Genomic DNA, 17875 nt, shown 5'->3' with positions numbered 1-17875 from the left:
ATAATCGTTCCTCACGGAGATTCCTTCTGAGGATCGAAGCCTCTACGTACACAGGCTCTCGTAGAAAAGGACATGCCATTTCTAACACTTCCTTCTGTCGGAGAGCTGCCTTCAGCCTTATAGACAACAAACTCAGAGTAGGTCTAACCACCTCCCGAGCAGGTTAGGTCCACGGCGTATGTTGCCGCAGCAACTAACTCTCGGTTGCGCTGAACCTGCTACTTGAAACGGAAAATCCAGAGTTTCCACTAACTCAGAGCGAACAAACTCGGGGTTACCTCAAAACCAGCTACCTGAAACAGGCCTCAGCTACCTGAAACAGGGCTCCGGTCTCCACTCCTGACCCTCACTCTCTCAACACCGCAGCTGGTGGTGGAACGACTCCACAAAACCTCACCACACACAACCAGAATATCATCTTCGACGACCTCACATGCTCCGAATGACACATCATACATGTCGGCGAAAAAAAAGGCAAGGCATGGCTAGGCTAGGCAAGGCAAGGCCAGGCAATGCAACTTTATTTATATAGCACTTTTAATACATGAGGCTGACTCAAAGTGCTTCACATGGAAACAAATTTCATACATCAAATAAAATAATACATAAGTAAAATAAAAAATACGCAAAGTTAAAAAATGCATTCTAATAAAATAAAAAAAGGCTTAGAAAATATAGGCAAAGTTACTGGGTTAGGGTTATGGTTAGGGTTTTGGGTTAGGGTTTGGGTTAGGGTTAGCCTTGATTCAGGCAGCAAAACACAAACATGAGGTTTTTTTCCTCAGCTGATGTGTGTGGGTGGGTGTGGTTGTGTAGATGTGTTAGTTTACGTGCATGTGAGTAAGTGTGTCGCACACACATTCTAACAAAGAAAAGGTTTGGTCTGAAGGGGCAGGACCAGTAAACCTTTATTCACTACACTAACACGCTACAATACATCTTTATTCACTACACATTACACCTTTCATCACTACACACTAAATAAGGATATAGTATTGAGTTTACTTAATTGTAGTTCATAAATTGACCACAATACAAAAAGGAGAATGTAGGCCACTCAAGAAAATCCATAATTCAACAATAACTTGCACGTGAGTGACTCACTACCTTCACCACTGGGTTAGGGTTAGGGTTAGTGACTCACTACCTTCACCACTGTCGTTTGTTCATTTTTATCAAGTCAACTTCCACAATAACTTGTTTAACCACACGTTGCATTGTCTCGCGTTCACACGTTGTCATGTCTGATATTTACGAGTTGGGACGTGCCCCCAGAGGCACTATATAAAAATGAACGAATGAATGGAAGCCTATCTACTTGTTCAGAAGATTAGCTGTATGTATCAGTGTTGGTTCTGAAGAAGCGGAGGACGTTCCGAGCAAATATATCTGCACACTGCTGAGTGAGTCCTTTTTTGTATTGTATCACATTCACAGTGTTAATAGCCTAGCATCAAGAAAATAATTATGAGCTTTATCTGAGTGCTACTGAATTGTTTTTCATGTTTTCTTTAGGCAATTATCTGTTTTGATATTTTGCAAGATACGAATGCAGCCGTGTGTGTGTGTGTGTGTGTGTGTGTGTGTGTGTGTGTGTGTGTGTGTGTGTGTGTGTGTGTGTGTGTGTGTGTGTGTGTGTGTGTGTGTGTGTGTGTGTGTGTGTGTGTGTGTGTGTGTGTGTGTGTGCTTCTCTTTGTGTATGAAATACACATAGACATATGCCCTAAAGGGGGGCAGAAATAGTCCCTGCAGACAAACATTATAAGTTTGGAGAGGAGTAAAAGTTATACTGTTTTGAGGCTAATCTCAAACTATCTTACTATTGCACTATTTAGTCTCAGCTAAATCAACCTACAGCTATTTATTGTAATTTGTCTTATTTTTAGACCTGTCACTAGTTATCAAGCGTGATGTTAGATATCTTGCTGATAATACAGGTAGACTGAAAACCCTAACCATAACTCATCTGTACATCCATACGTAACACCTATTTATCCATCCATCCATCCATCCATCCATCCATCCATCCAAACAACCAAACATCCATCCATCCATCCAAGAAAGCCTACCAAATAGGTATGAATGAGAAATTAATACATTAAGGGATTGTTGGTTACTGATGGCTATTTGATTTGGCATTTAATAAAGGGTTAGATTTGGATAAAAGTAGCTGAAGAGGTTTTATTCAGAGTGCATCAGTCTGGTCTGACCTGTACAGAGGTGCAGCTGTTGTTGGCAAGTTGCCAACAACAGCTGCATCTGAACGCGTTGTTCAGATGCTATTTTAAGGGTGCATGCATAATGTTGCTTGTGCACCTCGCGCATACACTTTGCTTCTATCATCTACCTAGCCACACATTCTTGGAAAATGTCTTAGCAGGGGCTTTTGGGATTTCAAACATACTTAAACTGTTTCTCACACTTAACAAACGAGTTCCTTGCCTTCAGGGGCAGCTGGACTCTGGTAGGCTCTTCATTTTCTGTAAAAAGAATCTATGAACATTAAAAAACAAACTGTTACAGACTCATTTTTTTAGACAGGTTTTAGGGTAGCACTATGTTGTAACACACAACGATAGAATGGACTCTTTCTGTGAAAGGTTACATACAAGTATCCCTAACTTTCTTTTTAACTCAAATTGAACCTACACAGTGGGTGTAAAGACGAAGTTAACTGCAATCAAAAGCTAATGTATAGAAAGATAGTTTAACTCTCTGGGCCCTATTTTAACGGTCTGAAACGCAAGTGAGAAGCGGCAAGCGCAAGTAGCTTTGTGGGCTGTTCTACAGCGATGTCGCTAATTTACCAGCGCGAAAAATGACTCTTGCGCCCGGCACATATCTAAAAAGGGTTGGACTGAAGTAGCCTAACCTTATTTTCCTTTGTGTTTCTGTTGGCTTATCTTCGTCGACGTATGCCTGAGGAATGAGTCTTAAGTCTTCTGTTGCTTAATATTGTCACTTTGAGGAACAGGAATGCAGACACTGTGGCAAAGGGCCTTTTGTGTGTGTGTGTGTGTGTGTGTGTGTGTGTGTGTGTGTGTGTGTGTGTGTGTGTGTGTGTGTGTGTGTGTGTGTGTGTGTGTGTGTGTGTGTGTGTGTGTACATCTTAACTGGGTGATGAACTGGATGGTTGAGTTCTGATGTCATAACCTTATCTTACAGAACATAAGGGTTTGGTTTCTAGCATGGTTTCGACAGGTCATTTGGAATAACCATAGTGAGGTTCATTTTGAAAGAATCCAACTGAAAGATTCCAACCGCTCTCTTAAACCCTCCCTCCACTGGGGTTAGGGATAACCCCAACCCCAGTGGAGCGTTAGGGTTATCCCTAACCATTACCCTAACCCTCCACTGGGGTTAGGATAATGGTTAGGGATAACACTAACCCCAGTGGAGGGTTAGGGTTATCCCTAACCATTACCCTAACCCTCCACTGGGGTTAGGATAATGGTTAGGGATAACACTAACCCCAGTGGAGGGTTAGGGTTAGCCCTAACCCTCCACTGGGGTTAGTGTTATCCCTAACCCTCCAGAGCCACTCTCCCAGACACGATCTGATGGTATCGCTCCACACCGCAGTGCCCTCCTCAGGCACATCTGTTCACAATAACTGATTACAACAAGAATGAAACATGATCTACGCCACAAAGCTAAAGAGAGACACTTGTGAAACGTATACTCGTTATACTCGTTAAACAGTATACTCCCGAACACGTGTTTGATTGTGTTTTGTTTCTCAGGATGCCTGTGAACACCCGGGACCGGACAGTGCTGGGGCGTTTCCCCGGGGTCACGCTGGAACCGGTGGAGGAGGTGGAGGAGGAGGTGGAAGAGGACCAGGTGGAGCAAGGCGGTTGTTGTCGGTGGATGCGTCAGGTCTGCCCTGGGTTGTTTCGCCAGCCTGAGATGGACGACATCACGGACACTGAGATGACGGGGGTCGACGAGGAGGAGAAACCTGACGGAGGGGGCGGCCCGAAGCCCCACGGTGGCGATCAGCACGACGGTAGCAGCACGTTTACCCTCGGTCTCACAGAGCTCATATCAGGCACACGTCAGGGAGTCAAGGGGTTAATGCAATATGATCGATCAGCAAAGTATCGGATACTTGATCGGGGGTTTTAGCTCATGAAACGTTTATTTTGGTTTAGAAATGTAGGAATCCATTAGCATTTAGATGCATTGGCTGTCAAACGTCAAACAAAGCTGTTATCTTGTTTGACGTGCTTCGAGAGGTCAGCATCAACATGGGTAAAAGTAGACATAGTTTGAACTTTGAGTTCAGTGTCTATGTGAAGAATGGAAGATAAAGTCTGCCATGCACTGGATAGCATCAATACTAGATTGGGCTTCAACAGCCAACTCATAAAAAAGCGCTGGCGACACATACAATGCTGACGATGGAAGCTCAACAGGCTGGGACTCTGAGGTGTTTATCCTGTGGGTGTTAGGGTTAGGGTTAGGGTGAAGGTTAGGGCGTTAGGGTTAGGGTGAAGGTTAGGGCGTTAGGGTTGGGGTTAAGGTTAGGGCGTTAGGGTTAGGGTGAAGGTTAGGGCGTTAGGGTTAGGGTGAAGGTTAGGGCGTTAGGGTTAGGGTGAAGGTTAGGGCGTTAGGGTTAGGGTGAAGGTTAGGGCGTTAGGGTTAGGGTGAAGGTTAGGGCGTTAGGGTTAGGGCGTTAGGGTTAGGGTGAAGTCTAGGGCGTTAGGGTTAGGGTGAAGGTTAGGGCGTTAGGGTTGGGGTTAAGGTTAGGGCGTTAGGGTTAGGGTGGAGGTTAGGGCGTTAGGGTTAGGGTTAGGGCGTTAGGGTTAGGGTGAGGTCTAGGGCGTTAGGGTTAGGGTGAAGGTTAGGGCGTTAGGGTTGGGGTTAAGGTTAGGGTTAGGGTTAGGGTGAAGTCTAGGGCGTTAGGGTTAGGGTGAAGGTTAGGGCGTTAGGGTTGGGGGGTTAGGGTTAGGGTGTTAAGGTTAGGGTGTTAGGGTTGGGGTGTTAGGGTTAGGGCGTTAGGGTTAGGGTTGGGGTGTTAGGGTTAGGGTGAAGGTTAGGGAGTTAGGGTTGGGGTTAGGGGGTTAAGGTTAGGATTAGCTCATCCTGCTGGGACTCTGATGTGTTTGACCAGTGGGGTGGGTCACCCTTTCCCACCTTCATCTACACACAAAAACTTTGACTTTTCTTTCTCTTACAGCTCACATTGTGAAGGTGAATTCAGTGGACCTGATGAGTGAACAATCCAAGCAGAATCGTAAAGAGCACCACACAGATCTGTACGATGGGGACGACCTCATCCTGCGCCGGGGACAGACCTTCCTGATGTGGCTCGACCTTTCACGACCTTTTGACCCTACCACTGACAAACTTCACCTGGAACTTAAAACAGGTCAGCCATTTAGGAAAAATAGCTCATTGTTAGATCCTTCTTTGAGAGCAAAGTATTTGGTTTAATGGAGCATGAACATGGGAACACAAAAGTATTTCCATTGAAGCAATGAAAGTACATGCCTTTTATAGTGATACATTATTTAAGGGTACCTGAAAAGGGTCACACAGTAGCAATTGAAATGACCTAGTCTCTGGATTTAAATGGAGTATTTAAATAACAAAAAGGATTGACATGATGCAGCCACCTTAAGGCGCATGGATATGCTATAAGGCTTAAAGGCCCACTATGCAACTTCGGGCATGTCTTCGCTGTTTTCTTGGTTTTGGCACGCACATTTCTCTACACAGCGCCCCCTAAACCTTCGTAGTAGATATTTCACAACACTGTCGTAACAACTAGTTGACGTCCCTTCCCCATGCTCTTCTACGCGAGCCATGTGCATTTGTTTTCAAAGAAGCCGGCGAATGCGCGGAGCCATGTCCGAAATAGATGTTCATAAAGTGTAGGCAAGGTTATACATTTTTAAAATGGTGTATTTGCATTGCAATAAACATAAATCCATCATTTTTTATAGTTGACGGGGAGAATTTATACCCTAGGTTATAATTATTTTATCTTAGGTTGAACAGAACAATCAGTGTAAGAGGTTTGGCCAACATAATAATCGAAATAAACAAGAACCTGGATTCGGGGATTCAGTCTGTATCTGGGAACGAGACAGACGAAAAGCAAAATACCAATGGAAACAAAGGTGTTTATATGGTTGCAACCAAGCAAGCTAGAAACAAACAGGGCTCACAACAAAACGGTCGAGAAAACAATTTTTACAGGGCTCAAAAAAATGGTTGAGCAAACACATGTGTACAGAGACTATCAGAATCAAGAATATTACGCAGAAAAAGTTCACCCAAGGGTACTTTCAATTTCAAAAGCAACACGGCCGAGTCGGCGTCTGATTTGCAGTCTTCTTTTTCTTTCAGTTCACGCTATTCCTGAAAAGCTTGCCCAACGTTTACTCGTGTCTGGCCTCTCTGTCGGTCTGTCTCCCTTTTCTCTTCTTCTGTTCCTCCGACATTGGGTTTCTCTGTCTCTTTTTAGTCGGCTGATCTATGATGAATATAACAATCCATTAGTTACTTGTGTTTATATCGAGCCGGTTCCGTGTTTGTGGGTCGGTGCCGTAAAGCAATTCGTTACTGTAGTGACCATAGTAGTGACCATTGCACAGAAGCATACGGCCGACATCTTTCTTTTTTCTGGGTGGAAATAGTAACATAGTTACGCCATTAAATGCGTTTATGGAAACATTTTTAGCGAGAAATGTGCATTTTACTTTCAGAATGTTCGCTCGGTGAATGTGAAGGATGTTTGGTTTGATAGTTATGACGAAGAGTGAACGCTCCGTTCACTTGCATGGACAGTCTCTGGCTGCTACGCAACCTCAACGTCTTGGCGGACTATTTCTCTGCTGATCAACACTACGAATGCTGGAAACACACCAGACACACCATGTGAAGTTATTTAACCCGATTATCGTTATTTATGAGTCCTTAGCCCAAGTGAAGGAGTTCAAGTACCTCGGGGTCTTATTCGCGAGTGAGGGTACTATGGAGCGTGAGATTGGCCGGAGAATCAGAGCAGCGGGGGCGGTATTGCGTTCGCTTTACCGCACCGTTGTTACGAAAAGAGAGCTGAGCCGCAAGGCAAAGCTCTCGATCTACCGGTCGATCTTCGTTCCTATCCTCACCTATGGTCATGAGGGTTGGGTGATGACCGAAAGGACGAGATCGCGGGTAAAAGCGGCCGAGATGAGTTTTCTCAGAAGGGTGGCTGGCGTCTCGGGATAGGGTGAGAAGCTCAGTAATCCGTGAGGAACTCGGAATAGAGCCGCTGCTACTTTACTTAGAAAGGAGTCAGCTGAGGTGGTTCGGGCATCTGGCAAGGATGCCTACTGGGCGCCTCCCTTTGGAGGTGTTTCAGGCACGTCCATTGGGGAGGAGACCTCGGGGAAGACCCAGGACTAGGTGGAGAGATTATATCTCAACACTGGCCTGGGAACGCCTCGGGATCCCCCCGTCAGAGCTGGTCAATGTGGCCCGGGAAAGGGAAGTCTGGAGCCCCCTGCTTGAGCTGCTCCCCCCGCGACCCGACCCCGGATAAACGGATGACGATGAGATGAGATCGTTATTTATATCCGAGATTATTTAATCTAACCCGATCTAAACTCTATCATGCACCCAAACACGGCGGCGTTTGGGTTTCCTACCTCGGACAACAATTGCCTCGCAACTGGCTGTTTATATCTAGCCGGTGCCATGTTTGGGTGTGTGTCTGTGCCGTAAAGCATTTTCGAAACTACAATCTGACTACATTTTCGAGGATACTTCCGCTGCGTCACATCCGGATTGTGTCGGTCCGAACAGATCAAGTTGCATATGCGCTTTTTCACTGGAGAGGCGACATGGGTAAATGACACACCCACCAATCAACCCAGAAATGGATGCAGAACCATCAGCATAACTCTCAACCTGCATACTTAATGTAATTTTGGCTAAAAAAGTTGCATAGTGGGCCTTTAAAGTATAGAAGATTATATAATTTGTGATATTTTTATTACAATTATTTTAAATTCAGTAATACCTGAAATGCACTGTAACATGTTCCTCATTGAATTCAGTTGATTTCAATAAAATAGTTTTTTTAATATTTACAATAAATAAATTCGAAATGGTGATAAATAAGGTAAAGGTGCAAAGGTAGGCAAAACAAAACGGTATTTATAAAATAAAGTTTGAAAAGTAAATGTAAAAGTTGCTGGGGGCAAATGGGAGGGGGCTTCAGACTTCAGAGTTTGTGGGGGAGAGTGAAGAGAGTTCAGCTTCCGGACAGCCTGGTGAAAAAATCTGTTTCCCAGTCTGCTGGAGCTGGCCCGGAGGCTGCTAACTGCCTCCCAGACGGCAGGAGGCTGAAGGGGCTGGAGGGGCTGGAGGGGTGGCTGGGGTCCCCCACTATGCTGAGGGGTGGCTGGGGTCACACACAAGGCTGGTTGCTTTGCGGGTGAGGCAGGGTCCGTAGATGTAAGGCTTTTGTTGTTAGTGTCGTAGTTGGTGGTTTTTTATGTGTGTGTGTGTGTGTGTGTGTGTGTGTGTGTATGTGTGTGTGTGTGTGTGTGTGTGTGTGTGTGTGTGTGTGAAATATTAGCCACAGCTTCCTGCATTAACTTGTGGCTCATCCTGGACTTCTGACACATAGAGGAAGTTCAGCCATGCTGCATCTTCAAGAGACTGAACACACGATTCTCACTGGCTTTTCAGTTGTCGCGCACATAGACTGAGCTCAGGTGGTACACGTGTCTTTTATTTATTTGTATGATTATATCCATGATATAAATGAGTCCGGCGGGATATCTTAGATTGACTACTGAGTCATTTTTGTAATTCATATTTTAAATCTTGTTTGTTATAATGCGGGACTCAGGACTGCTCGTGTGATTGGTCGTGCTTGCATGTCAATCAAGACCTCTTTCTGACAAGTAGGCTGCTATGACCCAATTCATCAATGTTGCGACCGAGACTCCTGTATTCCATGTGATTAAGTAGGCTGTTATGACCCAGTTCATCACTCCTGCATTCATGTGTTTCTCTCAGGAGCTGCTCCAGAAGTGCCGAAGGGAACCCTGGCCATCATTCCTCTAGTGGACGAGCTGCAGGACGACCGCTGGGAGGCTAAGATAGTCAAAGAAGAAGGCGACCGGGTGCAGCTGTCTGTGAACTCCATCCCCACGGCGGTGATTGGTATTTACCGTCTCAGCGTGGTGACATCAGGACAAGAGGCGGAGCTCACTTCAATACATCAGCCAGCCGATAACATCTACATGTTGTTTAATCCATGGTGTGAAGGTAAGGCAACGAAACCCCACTGCTGAGGCAGGTACCATGCTTCCAAGTCATACCAAATATGTCCTGCCATCTGCCATACTATTTAATTAGCTTCATATTATAGCAATTATGTAATTCAGTATAATTTTATAAGATTGGTTTGCACTGTTGGCAAACTGGAAGTCAATCATCAGCCTAACCAGCAGGAGAATTAAACATCCCTTTAACCACACCAAAATGAAACTGTAATCTAAAAAAAGATGCTAGCCCACTTTCACTAGGGAAAATGAACAGAAAACGATTTTGCAATGTCAGACGATGCAGTGTTCATGGATGAGGAGGAGGAGAGGAAGGAGTACGTTCTGAACGATATCGGGAGGCTATACTATGGCACTGAGCAGCAGATCGGAGTGCGGACATGGAACTTTGGACAGGTGAGGGTTTAGTATGTGGTGGTTAGGGTTAGGGTTAACCCTATCCCTAACCCTAACTTCGGACAGGTGAGGGTTTACCTGGACAGTATGTGGTGGTTATTAAGGATGGTATATTGAGAAACTCAGCCATGGCGACAAACTGATTTGGTTATGTTAAGGGTAAACTCATGATCCAATAGCACTTGAGTAACCCTAATTAAATGTGTTGAATGCAAAGCTTCAAACTTCCTTAGCTTTTTCATTCTTAATCACACACAAACCCTTCATCTCTATTGGTGCTGACTAATCTTAATGTTCGTCCATTATTCCTACAACATTCTGACTATTTTGGGCTGTCTAAATGCCTAACCCTAACCCTATTTAGGGCTGTCTAATGCCTAACCCTGTCCCCATTGGTTTACTTTTAGTTCAGTGGAGGAATGCTCGCCTCTTGCCTCTTTGTCCTGGAGAAGAGTGGGACCCCTGCGTCTGGTTGGGGCAGCCCCGTTAACATTGTTCGAGTTGTTTCAGCCATGGTAAGACACATGTACACAACATTAAGAGGGCTGGAATTTCATCCCATCTCCAGTCCTAGTTCTGTATCATACGTCATTACGCCAGTCCTAATACTTGATCAGACTTGATGTTACTTTGTGACAGACATAGATACTGTGTGCATTGCTGTATATTCTAATGAAAGCTCTATATGCACAAGTTTCGATTTTTAATTGCATTTAAGTCACAAACACAGTGACATGAGACTTGACTTGAGACTCATCCTCAAAAGACTTGAGAATCGACTCGTACTCGAGATTTTGGACTCGAGAACAATCTCTTCTTTAACCTTAATGAAATGTCAGACTCTTTGTTATCAGAATTAGAATTAGGCTCGGAATCAGTATCAGTTATTTAAAAAAACTCTTAAGACTTGAGACTTTATTTAGACTTGTGACCAAAGACTTGAGACTTGACTTGGACTTGCAAATTACTTGTGAGCATCTTTGTGCAATAGGCTTATTTTCTCGATAATGACGTTCGATAATGCGCGACGCTCGATAATGCGTTCTATACATTATCCCTTACTTAGGTCGCAGGGAGGGGGAGTTTCTTAGGCTATCTCTGACAACAAAACAAAGGGATAGAGGGAGCAGAGAGGCAGGGTACGGTTCTTTGGTTGATTAGTTTCAAAATCTTGCTCTCTTTACAACTCTTAAATGTGACCTGCAGCATCTTCGATACAGGATAGCGGTAAACAATGTATATAAAACAATATTCTGGTCTTTAGATAAACTCCCCAGATGACGCAGGAGTGGTCGAGGGGAACTGGTCAGGGGACTATTCAGACGGGACCTCTCCCGCAGCCTGGAGTGGAAGTGTGGAGATCCTCAACAACTACCATGACGGTGGGGGGACGCCCGTCAGATATGGCCAGTGTTGGGTCTTCTCTGGCGTAACCACTACCGGTGAGTGTTCAGTCAAAGTCAAACACTGTCAATTTCTCTGCAACTGAGGTTGATAAGACAAAGCATTGCATAGTGGCACATCATTGTCCTTTTCAGATTTTCTTTGTTGTGCTGTTACTGCAATATTTAACCAGCGTTGAATTACAAGTACTTCTCTTAGCTTCTGAACGCCATAGCCTTCCTTACCTACATCAAAATAGAGTTTAATTTAATCATTAATAATAATAAAGCTGCTTTGTTATTGTTAATATGGTTATAATCTTGTGTCCTCCTTTGAATACATAAGTAAAGAGTTTTGATATGAATGTCTCTTCTTCCGCAGTGTTGCGATGTTTGGGCATTCCCACCCGCAGCGTGACCAACTTCAGCTCCGCCCATGACACAGACGTCTCCTTGACGACAGACGTTTACCTTGATGAGAGCCTTGATCCCTTAGACTCCCTTAATGTGGACTCCATCTGGTGGGTATAATCATGAGCGTTATTCTGCTGAGGGGAAACTGTTCTATCAAATGTTAAACCTGCACTAAGCTGCCACTCGAGTGACTAGAGGCGGCTAATTAGAATATGTAAATATTGCAGGGCTAAGTAAAGTTAGGGGTTAAGTAGAGTTAAGGGTTAAGTAGAGTTAGGGGTTAAGTAGAGTTAAGGGTTAAGTAGAGTTAAGGGTTGAGTAAAGTTAAGGGTTAAGTAAAGTTAAGGGTTAAGTAAAGTTAAGGGTGAAGTAGAGTTAGGGGTTAAGTAGAGTCAAGGGTTAAGTAGAATTAAGGGTTAAGTAGAGTTAAGGGTTAAGTAGAGTTAAGGGTGAAGTAGAGTTAGGGGTTAAGTAGAGTCAAGGGTTAAGTAGAATTAAGGGTTAAGTAGAGTTAAGGGTTAAGTAGAGTTAAGGGTTAAGGGTTGAGTAGAGTTAAGGGTTGAGTAGAGTTAAGGGTTAAGTAGAGTTAAGGGTTAAGGGTTGAGTAGAGTTAAGGGTTGAGTAGAGTTAAGGGTTAAGTAGAGTTAACTCAGTGCCCGCTCTCCTCCTTTAAAGGAATTTCCACGTTTGGAACGACTGCTGGATGTCCCGCCCGGACCTGCCCCCGGGCATGGGAGGCTGGCAGGCGGTGGACGCCACACCCCAGGAGACCAGCCAGGGCACCTTCCGCTGTGGGCCCGCCCCGCTGACCGCCCTGCGCAGCGGCCAGGTCTACCTCCAGCATGACTGCCCCTTTGTCTTTGCTGAGGTAAGTGTACATAGAATCTATGAAATATATTCCTGACTGCAGAACATTTGGTCTAACGGGGCACGATCATTGGAAGAAATAGGTAGCATCTTCCAAGTCTATTGAAACAAATGTTACTGGACTTTTAGAGGGAAACATCACGGTGAAAACACAAAAAAGATATGAAAAGAAGTGCATAAATTCCTATTTTCCACCACAGAAATCCCCCCCATCCATCCATCCATCCATCAATGACCCGACGGACACCGTCAGCTTGATATGAATGGTGATAAAAATCTCCAGTGTGTGTTACCTCCCTCTCTCCCTCTCACCCTCTCTATCTCCGTCTCTCTTTCTACTGCAGGTGAACAGTGACAAGATCTACTGGCAGAGGAATCTGGACGGAACCTTCACTCAGATCCACAATGAGAAGCACATCGTGGGCCACCACATCAGCACCAAGGCAGTGGGCTCGGACGAGCGCTACGATATAACACATCTCTATAAACAGCCTGAAGGTATCAAATGCACCTCCTTTATTAGTAGCTCAATAATAATAGACGGTAATACTCAGTGTCCTCTCCTCGGCTGGAATCCCAAGCTTTTAGCTTTTCCCTGCCATACCTCGAGCTTCGAGTAGCAGAAGTAGCATTTTAAAGGAACAACTTTGGAATCGGGTTATGGTTCGGGTTAGCCCTAAGGGTTAAAGTTAGGGTTAGACCTAAGGGTTAAAGTTAGGGTTAGCCCTAAGGGTTAAAGTTAGGGTTAGCCCTAAGGGTTAGAGTTAGGGTTAGCCCTAATGGTTAAAGTTAGGGTTAGCCCTAAGGGTAAGAGTTTGGGTTGGCCCTAAGGGTAAGGGTAACCCTAACCCTAAACACCAGTTCTATACTACTGACTAGAGTAGTTTCGCTGCAGGACTGAGACTACCATTTTCAATGCACAGGATTTATTATTTTCCAGCACTGATAGCGCTTAAATATGAATGAAAAAATAAGTGGCCATACTTGTATAACAATAAATAAAAACAAAAACTTTGGTAAATTCATATTGAAAGAATAGGCACTTTTCAGGGGCAAACTATCCCCCCCAGCCATTATCATAATCCCATACCATATTTAATTCAGTATACACATGGTTTATCATAATCCCATAACATATCTAATTCAGTATACACATGCTTTATCATAATCCCATACCATATCTAATTCAGTATAAATATGGTTTATCATAATGTCATACCATATCTAATTCAGTATAACATGATTTTGCCCAGGCTCAGAGGAGGAGCGTATCGCCGTGGAAACAGCCTCTCGCTACGGTTCAAAGCCAGAGACCTACTCGGCGCCTAGCGCGGAGGATGTCTCAGTCCAGGTCACGCTGGACGGAGACGGTCCGCTCATGGGGAGCGACGCAGAGCTCAGCATCACCTTCACCAACGGCAGCTCCGAGCAACGCAGTGTCTTCCTCCACAGCCAGGTGGCGGTCATGTACTACACTGGCGTCCACAAGGCCACCCTGCGCAGGGACAGGACAGAGGTGGATCTACCACCGGACAGTGGTGAGAGCACCTGCTGCCCTTTGGCACTGAGGCCTCTGTGCTAAATACTGTGTGTATGGCCGAATGACGCAGTCGGCCTTCATACATCTGGAAGAAAGATGGCTACAGCTACCTGCGTTTTGATGACACTATCTCAATAACAAAGAGAAATAACACAGTTAAATGACTGCATATTAATAGTAAATAGCAATGTGAGTCATAACTAAAACACATGGTCTTGCAAGAAGTAAGGATTTTTAATACAAGCAAAAAGATCTCTATTCTCTCTTGATCTCCACATCATCCCCTGGTTTGCAGTGACGAGTGTGGAGTGGACTCTGTTGTATGAGACCTACCAGGGCCAACTGATTGACCAGGCTGCCCTGATGCTCACCCTCTCTGGCCGGGTCAGCCAAACCCAGCAGGTCCTGGCAACACAGTTCAGCTTCCGGCTCAAGACACCGGACCTGCTCATAAAGGTGACCACACATTCAAACAAATCAATTAAAATGGGAAAACGTATTGACAGCACACAAACGTGCATGCACCAACAAATGTATGCATGTACACACACACACACACGCACACACCCACACACACACATATGCAAACCCATATGTACGCATATACACACACACACACACACACACACACACACACATGTCAGGAGGAGGAGGAATTTGATCGGGATTTGATTTTCACATAACCTTTATTTCTGCCATTTCTTGTAGCCAATTGGGAAGGCGGCTGTAGGTAAGACGATGAAAGCAGAGATCTCCTTCACCAATCCACTCCCACACACGCTCAAAGCAGTGATGCTGCGCATAGAAGGGCTGGGCCTACTGAGCATTCGAAAGATTGCTGTTGGGTAAGAGAAAGATCAACCCTAGTCAATCTCTCTGAGTTAGTGTAAACGCAGGGAAACTCTTCCTTCCTCTATATATATCTCTGTCTCTGTCTGTCTCCCTCTCCCTCCCCCCCTCTCTCCCTTCCTCTTTACCAGTATACTTTCTCTGTGTCTCGCTCTATTTATTTTGATCTTCTTCTTCCATCTTGTCACACCTGTGCGGATATCATTCATTATAATTCATATTATTATTTCATTATTTCTCCACAGAGACATCGCCAGCCAGGCCTCGTTCTCTCGGATTGAAACTATTGTGCCAACGCTGTCAGGGCCGAGGAAGCTGCTGGCCTCTTTGGACTGTGAAGAGCTCACACAGGTTCACGGTGTGGTCAGCGTCCTCGTGGGCGAGTGAGAGGATTATTAGGATGAACACACAATTGACAAAGTCAGTAGAGCTTGTACCTCATACCAGACACTGTCTCTCAGTGTTAAAACTGCAATGCATTTTCATTCAGTCATATTAGTAATGCTCTTATAATGCAGTTATGGTAAGTCCACTGCAGATGTCTGGATATGGCTACCTTTTGAAAAAGCGGTTCCTATAACTGATTTTTATTGTTCATTTTTGTAAATATTTAAAATGTTCTACTATTTACTATATCCCTAAAATATATATATAACTATTATAATAACTTGCGATGATTACTTAATGCAATTATTTATTTTAAATTATGATAATTAATTATTTAAGTTAATATCTACAAAAACTGGGCTCATCTGTAAATTGATGTAGCAGAACCAGGGGGAAACGGTATTGCCACAACATATGGAGGTAAGGTAATTAAAAAAAACACATCTCTCATTCATTTTCGTGTTTTTGGTCCGCCAACCCACTGAATGGCTACCTGCCTATCCTATCAGCCCACACATCTGCACCCCTGAAAGAGTGCAGATGTGATGATAACCCCTAACCCTAACCCTACCCACTGAATGGCTAACTTGCTATCCTATCAGCCCACACATCTGCACCCCTGAAAGACATCTGAATTAGTGAAAAGGAGCTGAACACAAAGTCCAGAACGCAGCCTTGAATCGTCGCAATCAGCCTGCTGGAGCCCAGCGCTCCAAAGGGTTAGCCCTAACCCTGCTAACCAGGGCTGTAGTGGAGGGTAAACGCACGTAAACGCCCTTTACGCACCTCTGGAATTTAGGAAATAGCGTTTACGTACCTCTAAGTGGCGTTTACGCACTTCAAAGTTCCCTGTGCCTTGTATTCTGCCATTGGAATAATCGGAAATAAATTTAGTATCATTTTAAAACACCTAAAACAAAGTTTCAAATTGTTGAACAAATAAACGCTGTAATGCTATTATGGTCTGTGACCCTCCAATCAGTGCCTTGCTGCTGCGGCGGCGACACCAATCAGGATCCAGGAAATATGTAAACAGGAAGTATGTAAACACATGGCACCATGCATTGCACTACGCGTTGTGGATTATCATGCCTGCCTACCTGTCATTAATAAGCCATGGATATCAGGCGACTTTTTGAAGAGACCTTCGAGTGCTCCCACTCCAACAGATGCCCGAAAAAGGCCTCAAGTACAAAGTAAGACTGAAGATGATCAATTCACATGAGTTGTTTTTGTGATTTATAAATCAATTTTACTTGACGAACTATAAAATGACTACGAGCATTCAGATTGGCCAATGCGTAGTCATGCTATCCGTGTACTGCCCATGTCAAGGTGAGCGAAAGTCAGTCAGAGTTTTACTATCCATATCAAACTTCGGTTTTGGCGTATCAACTTCGCTATAGCTCGGTCGCTATGTTAAAGCCTCAATTTGGAGATGCGAGGTTGGCGGTTGCAGCCGTGGACTCCGCAGCTGAACCGTGGATCGGGCGGATGACGCTACAAAAATATATATTTTAATTAAATTCAGGCGGTTGGCGGTTAAATCAATAAAAATATTTATCAATATTTTTATTTTATATATTATAAATATTTTTATTTTATTATTTATTTTCTTTTAAGTTATTTTCCCAGCAAACTGGCCTGTTCCCCTAGACTAGGGGAACCGTATGGGGAATCCAAGTTGAAACAACTTGCCCAAAGGTTCAGACTTAATGACAGAAAAATTCTTGAAGGCTATGGGGATTTTAAGGATAACTCAAGCATCATTCCAGAAAACCTTGCACCACTCCTGAATATCGACCATCTCATTCCAGTTAGCACTGCTGAGTGTGAGAGGGGGTTCAGCTTAATGAACATCATAGTGTGCCCCCTGAGATGCAGTCTGCACTTCATGGTCACAGTGTCGTCCTTGATGTTTATTCAACTGAATGGCCCACCACTCACAAAGTTCAATCCAACACGTATGTGAAGTCCTGGCTGGTGAAGCACAGGGGAGCCATGAACCCCAGAACACACCCCTGCAAGGCAGGACCTGACGTGGAGGACAAGGAGGCCCTCTGGGCACTACTGTGAAAAGCATGCATACTAATACACACATGCCATAGATATAGTTCTTAATCTACACATACCTTTCTTTACTGTTGAAATTTGAATAACTTGAATAAACTACAAACACATTCATTGACTGTCATTGATTGATTTAATATGACTTTAATTGATAACCTAATGGAATATAGCCAGGCTAGCCTTACAGAGTCGCAACACTTTGCGTTGCGTTGCGTTGTGTCGAGGTCGGTCTGATCACAAAATTCATAGTTTACCCACCTCTAATTTGACCACTACAGCCCTGCTGCTAACCCTTACCCTGCTAACCCGAACCCTAACCCCACTAGATGGGAAGGAACTCAGAAGGGAACAATTCATTTCCATATCCTCTGCAAGCATGTTATGTTAATGCTCTTCTATATATTCACAGATATATTCACTCACTCAGGTCTCTCACTCAAACCACAATCAGACCACACAGACCAGATTAGGGTTTATAACAAACACGATAGTGTAAGTATACTAATTTGAGTTTAGGGTAAGGTGCCATGAAATGTATTCAAGCATAATTCACCTAACGTTACCATTAGGACAGCATTTTATATGGAAAAGAGTTTATGTCTCAGTACCCAAGATGAGTAAAAAAATTATCAACAAAGCTTTTAGTTTAACATTCAAAATTGTATTTATTTCATCAT

The 17875-nt window shown here is 44.1% G+C and overlaps 2 protein-coding genes across 3 annotated transcripts in view; both read left to right on the top strand.

Moving 5' to 3' along the window:
* Positions 1 to 17875, top strand: part of myo1f (myosin IF) — a 308989-nt gene that overhangs the window by 26935 nt on the left and 264179 nt on the right.
* On the top strand, positions 876 to 15580 carry LOC115556204 (protein-glutamine gamma-glutamyltransferase K). Of its 2 annotated transcripts, none has more exons than XM_030373359.1 (14): positions 876 to 1091; positions 3744 to 4009; positions 5183 to 5374; positions 9025 to 9276; positions 9571 to 9689; positions 10097 to 10204; positions 10954 to 11131; positions 11454 to 11592; positions 12161 to 12353; positions 12697 to 12850; positions 13606 to 13890; positions 14188 to 14348; positions 14601 to 14737; positions 14987 to 15580. In XM_030373359.1, the coding sequence occupies exons 2-14, from the start codon at positions 3745 to 3747 to the stop codon at positions 15126 to 15128; spliced, it is 2325 nt and encodes a 774-aa protein (XP_030229219.1). In that variant the 5' UTR covers positions 876 to 1091; position 3744; the 3' UTR covers positions 15129 to 15580. The 2 variants fall into 2 exon arrangements, with proteins under 2 accessions (XP_030229219.1, XP_030229218.1); XM_030373358.1 differs by lacking the exon at positions 876 to 1091 and adding an exon at positions 1110 to 1403.

This window comes from Gadus morhua, chromosome 12, assembly GCF_902167405.1.
Source record: "Gadus morhua chromosome 12, gadMor3.0, whole genome shotgun sequence".
Taxonomy (NCBI): Eukaryota; Metazoa; Chordata; class Actinopteri; order Gadiformes; family Gadidae; genus Gadus; species Gadus morhua.
Note: the sequence above shows the minus strand (reverse complement) of the source record. Positions and strands in the feature narration are given on the sequence as shown.